General features: G+C 37.9%; 1 protein-coding gene across 1 annotated transcript in view; it reads left to right on the forward strand.

The window, feature by feature from the left end:
- Positions 1 to 228: 228 nt before the first annotated feature.
- Positions 229 to 9563, forward strand: part of PSMB2 (proteasome 20S subunit beta 2) — a 37629-nt gene continuing 28294 nt past the window's right edge. The window contains exons 1-3 of the mRNA XM_007947655.2: positions 229 to 319; positions 3867 to 3989; positions 8105 to 8175. Coding sequence (XP_007945846.1) covers positions 229 to 319; positions 3867 to 3989; positions 8105 to 8175 — 285 coding nt within the window. The remainder of the gene's footprint in view (positions 320 to 3866; positions 3990 to 8104; positions 8176 to 9563) is intronic.

The following is a 9563-nucleotide window of genomic DNA, read 5'->3' on the forward strand; positions in this document are numbered from 1 at the left end:
TTGCAAGAGACCAAATTGGGATCTGAGACGATCGCAGTTTAAAGCACCCAACACCACGCCCACTTTCCAACGTCTCGCGATAGGTTACGTCATCCTCGAGCGCCAGTGGCCGGGGCGGGCGTGCGCCCGGCGTCGCGTGAAACTATACTGTGCTGTCTCACCGGTGAATTAGGGAAGCTAGCGAGTCCCGTGCTCTGTCGAACATAGAGCCTCCGCTCTCCCACCGCTATGGAGTACCTCATCGGCATCCAGGGCCCCGACTATGTCCTGGTCGCCTCGGACCGAGTAGCCGCCAGCAATATTGTCCAGATGAAAGACGGTGAGAAGAACCAGGGGAGGCCCAGCTGGGCCTGGGGGTAGGGAGAGCGGAGGGAGTTCGTAAGGGTTTGGGTGAGTACTAGAGAGGTCTGGAAGTTAGAACTCGCCCCGTCCTGCCTTGCATTTATCATTTAGAACTGAGGAGACAGGCAGACAAACTTGTGGCCTTGCCAGCCGTTCCTCCCGGGGCTTCTAGGACAGAGCTCATTCAATGGCCTAGAGAATTCAGTTTGTAAGTGTTTTAAGTTCCTATCCGGCACCAGGCTCCCCTGACTCCAGAATCTTTAATAAGTTCCCTGTTACCGTTTCCGATGAGGTTAGTCTAGTGGGATCCTGGGCAGAGTGAGACTGTAGGACCAGTAGTTTTGTATCTTCTTTCCTTCCGCTCTCTCTTCTTTTCCGGTGGCTCAGCTCTGATGCTCTTTTCTCTTTTCTCGTTTTCCTGAGCCCTGGCTGCCAAGTTTTCCTTAAATTGAAATAGTAGAATTAGAAGACTCAAGTCCAGCCCATATCACTTAGTTGCTTTTTGAATTTGTACAAGTTACTCCATGGTACCCAGATTTCCTCATCTGTAAAATCGGTTTAGTGTTACCATCCTCACAAAGTTATGAGGATTGAATAAATGAGATAAGTTACGTGCAAATGCGGAGCGCCGTGGTAAGTACTTGGTAGTAATACTACTACTAAGCACTTACTATGTGTATGCTGTTTTACTAATTTAAATAATTTACTATGTGATTTACCAGTTCATTTAACCTTTTGAGATAGGTGCTGTTACATTCTCATTTTACAGATGTTAGTTCTCAGGCACAAAGGTTAAAAAACTTGCCCACGGTCCCAAATGGCAGAATCGGTTCAGACCTGTGCAATGTGACGGTAGACTTTTTGCCCATAATTACTATACTGTGCTGTCTCCCTATAGTAGGTACTCAAATACTTTTTTTTTAAAGATTTTTGTTGTTGATATGAGGAAATCTAAGAGTATCTTTTCATAACTGATCAGAGGCATACTACTGTTGAAAAAGTGTTTTGCTTTGTCTCAGAGATGATTTAGTGTTCATTTGGCAAATAGGCTTGGGGTACTTACTTGTACATTACAACGATAGGTGCTGTGGGGATGCAAAAAAGAAAAGGATATGACATATCTTAGATTATCAGATATAATCTTAAAAGAAGATTAAAGGAATTCAGATATGTGTACCAATAATTAGGTGATGTGTTATATGTAAAGTATAATAAAAAATTTCAGGTAATGCAGAACAAGAAGATTTCGTTAAAAAACTAGGTAGGGTAGGCAAGAATGCTGAAAAAGAGTAACTTTTTGGGACTAATTGTCTCCATCTGTAAAATGAGAATAATACTATTCATTTTGTCACTGTGTAAAGTATTTGATTCTACTTCTGGAAATAGAGAAGACATTTCCCAATGATTGCTTGCTTACTAAAGTTAGGTGACACAACTCTTCAGTTATGATCATATGCTACATTTCCTATCTCTTGGCCTATATAAAATTGCTTTCAAATCATTCAGAGTACTCCCACCTAAGTAGAACTCTGGTTTTTGAATTCTTGTAACATGTGTAATCTGAATTACATTGTCTAACACTTAAGTATGATAACATTGTAAATGTATGTTACTGTTTTTATGTGCCCTCAAGTCAGATTTGACTCATAGCGACCCCTCCTTGGGTTTCCGAGGCGGTATCACTATGGAAGTAGATTGCCCAACCTTCCTATATAGAATTCGTTATTTTCCCCACCTGAGCAGAGGTGAGTGATATATCACCATTGTACACATTTGGAAACTGGGCTTATACAGGGCAAATAATTCCCCCAAATTCATAATGCTGAGTCTAGATTGGAAATGGGGTCTATTGAGTTCTAGTCCAGTTGGTTTTCCACAGTATTGTTCATTTTGTTGTCCATTTGTTTCATGTGGATCTTGTAAGTTCCTTACCAAGGATTAGAACTTTCCTAGAGCTAAACAGACTTTTCCCTGAACAACTCAGTAAGCTATTAGCATCTGTCATTTTTGTTTTTATATCTCCTTCTACTACTTACTGGATAAGCAATTGATGTTTGAAAAACACTTTTGGCCTTGTATTAAGTTCGTCTCAAAATTGAACGGTTTGCTACCAAGAATTTTAGTCTTTGTTTTAAATATGACATAAATTTTTTATAAACAAGTTTTATTTTCCAAAAGTAATGCAAATTTATTAAATAATGTTTTCTTATAAATACGATACATTTTAAAATTTTAGGCAAAAAGGAGGAAATAAAAACTGCTCACATTCTTAACACTGGCAAGAACTTAGAATATACCTTGCTGGTCCTTTTTTTTTTTGTATAGATAAAACATTTGTAAGAGAATTTTTTCTTGCTCTAAACAACTTTGCAAACTAACAGCATTTAGATCTCCTGTAGTGTTTGTATTTGGAGTTTCGAAGCGATTTGATATTATTTACAGGCATATTCTGTGTTGATATTTTTTTCCCCCCTAACTTTAAGTAACCATATTACTGATATGGTGGCTAAGGCACTTTACTGCTAAACAGAAGGTTGGCGGTTCAAACCCACCAGCCACTCCTCGGAAGGAAGATGGGGCAGTCTACACCCATAGTCATACTGCCTCAGAAACTCAGGGAGGGGTCACTATGAGTCGGTCCGACTCGATGGCACATAACAACAACAACAACTCTTAAATGTTTGTAAGGTATTTAACAGGAACATTCTGCTCTTTAAATGCTATTAAAGGATTTTGATGTTTCAGAAGCTTTCAGACAACAAACATGTCTCCCAGGGAAGATTATTCAGCAGTATTTGAAAAATGAAAAGTGAAAGTGAAAGTAAGATAGGTAGATTTAGTTTTATTCTGAAGTTATTAGACTGAATATGGAGTTTTCTTCCTTAGGCAGTAATTGCTATCTGAGTATTTATCTGTAATCTGAATGGGTCTGGTTCAGCTAGATAAAATTGGCATAAGGATTTTTGTGAGGTGTTTTAAATTCAAACGGTTAACTGTTAACAATATTAGAATTTTTGCTTTGCCAGTCATTTTAATATTCTGTTTTGCTTGGTAATGGAGTTGGTTTATTTTTCAGGTGGTCTGTATTCTCAGTTGACTTGTTCTTTCTTGCAGTGGCTCTTTAATTTGGAGTGTAATGCTGAACCTTTTCCTGTATGTTTTTGAATGTATATAAATATAATAGTGAACATTTGTATTGTAGAGATGATTGTTTGTTTCCTTCATTGTTCTGTTCTTGTACTTCAAAATGCCTTTAAGTGTTTCTAATTATTTTTGATGATCAGTTTCCCTATATATTCTGCAACTGAAACTGACGTTAATAAAATATGTTGATTGTTTAATATGAGAGTGAAAAACAAATACGAATGCCCATTAAAGTCTTCTAAAATATGAGCTAAATTATGTAATATAGTAATTAATATATTATTCAATATAGTAACTGTTAAGCCTGTTTATACTTGCATATATAATTGCTGTAAATTTCTGATAAGGTAGTTTCTAATACTGTGTTTTTCTTTGAGCAGATCATGACAAGATGTTTAAGATGAGTGAAAAAATCTTGCTTCTATGTGTTGGGGAAGCTGGCGACACTGTGCAGTTTGCAGAATACATTCAGAAGAACGTACAGCTTTATAAGATGCGAAATGGTGGGTAATACTTAGAATGTAGCTTTGGTTGGTTTGTCTTTAAATTTGAACTAAAAAAATATTCTCTACTGGCAATGGATGGGCAGACCTATGTGATCGTATTTTTGTTTAAGTTGTCTTAGTTTTAAAAACTTATCTAGACCTTCCTTGTGTCTAAAAGATATTCTGTAAAAATCTCAGAGCATAAGGGAGAGCCATTATAACACTGATAATTGAGAGATAAAACTAATACCGTCTTGGAGATGGGCATGGTAATATCATACTTTTTATGTGTTAGATGTGTCAGAAGATGATTTGAGCTGAAGTACATTTGACTCTGAAAGCCATAAAAAGACCTATATAGAACTTGGTTTTACTGTTTTTTGTGTGACAAATCACCCTCTCTGGGCACCATTTTACATATTTCTAAACTTTCTATTAATAATACATATGAAAATGTTTTGTAGACTTAAAGTTCTGTGTAATTTTAAGGGATATACTATGTTTAAAAGAGTTTTTTTACCTGACCTCTCTTGTAAGTTTTTGTCTAGGGAGATAATTAATGCTCTGTGTAGAGTTAATGAAACTTTATTTACTGGCAAAACCTCACTAACAAACAGCACTAGCCACCAGCTCTCTGATCCGGGAAGGTTTGTAGTGAAGCTCTTACAGAGAGAACTCTACTTCCAATTTCTTCACAGTTTAATAACGCTGTTATGTTACAACGTTGGTGTAATATGGAACTGTAAAGGAACTTAATTTGTATATAGTTGCATGTGTAAAGTGTCTGGGTAAAATCTATTCTGATAGCTTTTATATATATTAATATAATATTTTATTGTGTTTTCGGTTCAGGTTTGCATTGCACTTCAGGTTCCAATTCAACAAGTTCTACACAAATTGTTCAGTAACTTTGGTTGCATTCTTTACAATGCACAGACATTCTCATTTCCATGTGGTTGTCCCATTTTCATTCATCTAGTTTCCCTGCCCTACATTGTCATTTTCCTTTTATTTATTTATTTATGGTGATTTGGGTGAAAGTTTACAGAGCAAATTGGTTTTCCATTCAACACAATTCATAGACATTTTATTTTACAACATTGATTGGAATTCCCACAATGTAGTAATATTCATCCCACTTCTTTGTGTTTATCATTTCCCTTTGTCATTCTTTCCTGTCCCTTCCTGCCTTCTGAGCTTTATCTCTGGGCAAGTGCTGCCCTTTGATCTCATATGCTTGATTATTCTGAATGCATACCTTCCTGGTGTTATTGTTCAGCTTATAAACAAAAAGAAAAAACCAAACCCACTTCCATCAAGTCGATTCCAACTCTTAGCGACCCCCATTGGGTTTCCAAAGCGGTAAATGTTTACAGAAGTAGATTGCCCCGGTCTTCCTTCCACGGAGTGGCTGGTGGGTTTGAACCACCAGCCTGCTGGTTAGCAGTCAGATGCCTTAGGCACTGTGCCACCAGAGCTCCTTTGTTTACCTTATAGGCCTGTCTGTTGTTTGGCTGAAAGTTGAGCCACAGAGGTGAATTCAGTTATGGGCTTGAACGGTGTCTAAATGCCATAGTCTCAGGGATTCCACCAGTCTGTCAGACCAGTAAGCCTGGTCTTCTTTATGATTTTGAATTTTGTTCCATGTTTTTCTCCCAGGCTATCCAGGACCTCCTATGGTGATCCCTTTCAGAGTCGTCAGCAGTGGTAACCAGGCACCATCTTGTTCTAGTTTCAGCGTCATCAAGGCTGGGGTTCACTTGGTCCATTAGTCCTTTAGACTAATTGTTTCCTTGTGTCTTTGATTTTCTTCACTGTTCTTTGCTCCAGACTGGAAGAGACAAGTAGTTGCACCTTATATGGGTGCTCGCAGGCTTTTAAAACCCCAATTGCTGTTCACCAAAGGAGGATGTAGAACATTGTCTTTGTGGACTGTGTTATGTCAGTTGACCTTGAGACTATGATCCTGAGCCCCCATGCCCAGGCCCTCATTCCCTCAAGATGTTTGGTTATAGCTAAGAAGCTTTCATAATTTTGCCCCTTGTATGCTCTACTATATTCATGGATATATTTGCAGCATATAGAAATACATACATAGAAATGTCCTTTGTCAAACCTTTATACCTTCATAGGTATAGTCCTAGGAGCTCTGGTAGCATAGTGCCTAAGGCATTTGACTGCGAACCAGAAGGCTGGTGGTTCACACCCACCAGCCACTCCTCGGAAGGAAGATGGGGCAATCTACTTCCATAGTGATACCACCTCGGAAACCCAAGGAGGGGTCGCTATGAGTCAGGTCTGACTTGACGGCACATGACAACAACAGATGTAGTCCTATTTGCCTTCCCAACCTTGTTCAGCTTGAGTGTCTACCTATGTGTCTACTCAAAGATTTTGATATTTTTTCGTGGTTCTACTGTTTGCCTACATGGCAGGTGATGGATGATAATAACATTGCAGAAGTACAGGAGGTACAACAATACTTATTGTCCTGTCCTGGGAGAGGGGAAAAGAGTGAACAAGAGTAGAGAAAATTGCTTATTACATGGGTGCTAAGGTCTAAAGTCAGTGCATAAAACAATAATTGTATATTAATGTATTTAATATACAATCATTTAATTGTAGTGTTAAAATTACACTTAAAAGCCCCTAAATTACCTGTTAAGTACAGTTTTTTGTGTGTAACCCCATATAATAATTATTTTGCACATTTTTCAAGACTTAAGCTGAAAAAAAAAGAAAACCTATATACAGATAATTGAGCATCAGACTTTTCTGCCTTTAAGATAACTGTCAAATCTTTATTGATGATTGAGGGATAAGGTGAGGAATTCAGAAGTATTCCTGCTTCTCCAGGATTGTCTAGAATTGCTTCCATTATGATTAATATGCACTAATGGGCTAATAAGGAGCTCTGGGGGCGCAATGCCTGAGGTATTTGACTGCTAATCAGAAGGTTGGCAGTTCAAACTCAACAACCACTCCATGGAAGGAAGATGGGGCTGTGTACTTCTATAAAAATGTACCACCTCAGAAACACAGTGGGGGTTGCTATGAGTCAGAACTGATTTGATGGCCTTGAGCTTATTTGTTTATTTTTAATAAATTAATATGAGCCCTGGTGGTGCAAAGGTCAGGAGCTCAGCTGATAACTGAAAGGTTGGTGGTTTGAAAACCCACTGGTAGCTCAGCGTGAAAAAGACCTGGCAATGTGCTTCCATAAAGAAAACATGGCAGTTCTACTCTGTCATAGGGTTGCTGTGAGTTGGAATCAACTTGTCAGCAACAAGAACAACAATAGACATCTTATGAGGGTGAAATTCAGTAATATGAGTGAAAGCACATAGCATAGAGCCTGAAACATAGCTGCTTAATTAACATTTGTTAGAATTTTTTTCTAAATCTTGCCTTGTCTAGCACTGGTGTTTGAAATGTTATAGGGGGTACTTAGCCACATGCTATCTGTCTTTCCAAACTGGCATTTTCTGTGGGAGTCCACTGACTTATAGGTCATTCTCATGGCTATTGACACTGGTCACATTTTTTAGGAGCATAAGTTCTAAAATGAGTGTGTTGTTAAATGCACACATATACCCAAATTTTTTATAGAATTTTTATCCTTCAGATAACATTATTTTAAAAAATTTTATAGCTAGTGATGGAAATATTCTTTTTCTGTGACTTGCACTTTTGAAAATCATATTCCATTTCTTAATAAAGTTATACATTTTTTAAAAGAAAACTTTATAAAGCATGACTTGGAGGCTGCCCCGACTTCCAGTCTTTTTCTCCCTCCGCTCTCCTTATTTTAATAAACTTAAAAAAGGAAATGACATCGCAAGACCTCTTTGGGTTTTTTTTTTTTTTAATTTTACACCTGTGTGTTTGTACCTCTTAAGCAAGGCTGTGACTTTGATCTCACTGTAGCACAGTCATTTGGTTCTGTTTCGTGGCCATGAGTTACTGTCTCTGTTAGCCAGTTATTTCATAAATGTTGCATGGGTAAAGGGACTAGAAGTAGGATTGTACCCCTCAGTCTGTGAACTTTAAACAACAAGGGTAGTAGAATGATTTGAGGTACTGTTAATTCCTCCTGCTTCATTTTAAGTATTCCTCTTTGTCTCTTGTACCAGGATATGAATTGTCTCCCACAGCAGCAGCTAATTTCACTCGCCGAAACCTGGCTGACTGCCTTCGGAGTCGGGTAAGCAATCTAGCAGGTAGTCTTAGGTATAAGCAGAGAATCTTCTGTGCTGCTTTTGTATTCCTTTTACTCCTGGGTCATATTATTGTCTATTTTTGGCCATCCTGGGCTTTTTCCGTTGCTGCTAGTTCAGCTTTCATTTTCTGTATTTGTTTTCTCTCTCCCTAGTTGCTAATTAAAGCCAGAGGGTAACTTTACCTTCCCAAAGATTTTGAACACAGCGCACCAATATGAAGGCCTTTGGTAGCCTTGAAAAGTTTTTTTTCCAAAATGCTTCCATAGGAAACATGTTTTCTTACTCCTTTGGTTGAAGATCCCCACATAGATCCCCACCAAAAAAACCAAACTCTGCCGTTAAGTCAGATCAGTTAGCAGTCAGATGCCCTAAGGCACTACACTACCAGAGCTCTGCTAACCAGAAGGCTGGCAGTTCAAACCCACCAGCCACTCCATGGAAGGAAGACTGGGCAATCTACTTCCTTAGAGATAACGCCTTGGAAACCCAAGGAGGAATCCCTATGAGTCAGATCCACTCAACGGCTGTGAATTTGAGATCCCCCTCCCAACAATAGTAGGGGTAAAACCTTGAAAATTACACAGATTTTCATTTCTTCTAAATTTGAGATTATTTATAACTATTCATCCAAAGCACAAATAATTGTTTCTCTTCTCTTCTTCTGGCTTTATTGCTATCTTAGAGCTGTGTCTATTCCATTGATAGCATGTTATATGATGCAACATTAAGTTAAGGGTTGAATGTATTAGAGATTGTGTAGGATATGCCGAGAAAGTTCATTTGATTGCTAAAGGACTGTATTATCCCCTGCCATGGAAACTAAGTAAATGGAACCTTACCATGTGACCGTAACCCCCTGTACCTATTTACTCATCTATGAAATTAAGATAACTTCCTATTCCCACAGGAGTGCTAGGAACATGAATGCTTGTAAATCATAATATTTAACATTCATGTGTCTTTTGCCTAAAGCAAAAATTATTTTGCTTAATAATTTAATCTACTCACTATCCCACTGAGATAGATAGTTGTTAATTCTCTTTCACCAATATGGAGTAAAAGGCATAAAGTGACAAAGGGACTAGCTCCAAGTCACATGGCAGATCAGACAAAGCTGCAATAATGAGGCCATAACCACTTGACTGTTCAACTGTACGTCAGCTCTCTGCTTCTTCAGTAGTATATCTAGAACATAGCTGCTGTTCATATTTTTATTATGGTTTTAATTTTATCTGTACTCGCTTAAACTGAGTTATAACAGAAGTCTAAACAAATACAGGGTTCTTTTATTTCTTTTTTTTTTTTAATGTAGGGTATTTTCTAGTGCCTAATTCTGGATTGTGAACTTCTTTTTTTTTTTTAATTTTATTTT

Source organism: Orycteropus afer, unplaced genomic scaffold, assembly GCF_000298275.1.
Source record: "Orycteropus afer afer isolate SDZICR_OR568_19922 unplaced genomic scaffold, OryAfe1.0 scaffold00192, whole genome shotgun sequence".
NCBI lineage: Eukaryota > Metazoa > Chordata > Mammalia > Tubulidentata > Orycteropodidae > Orycteropus > Orycteropus afer.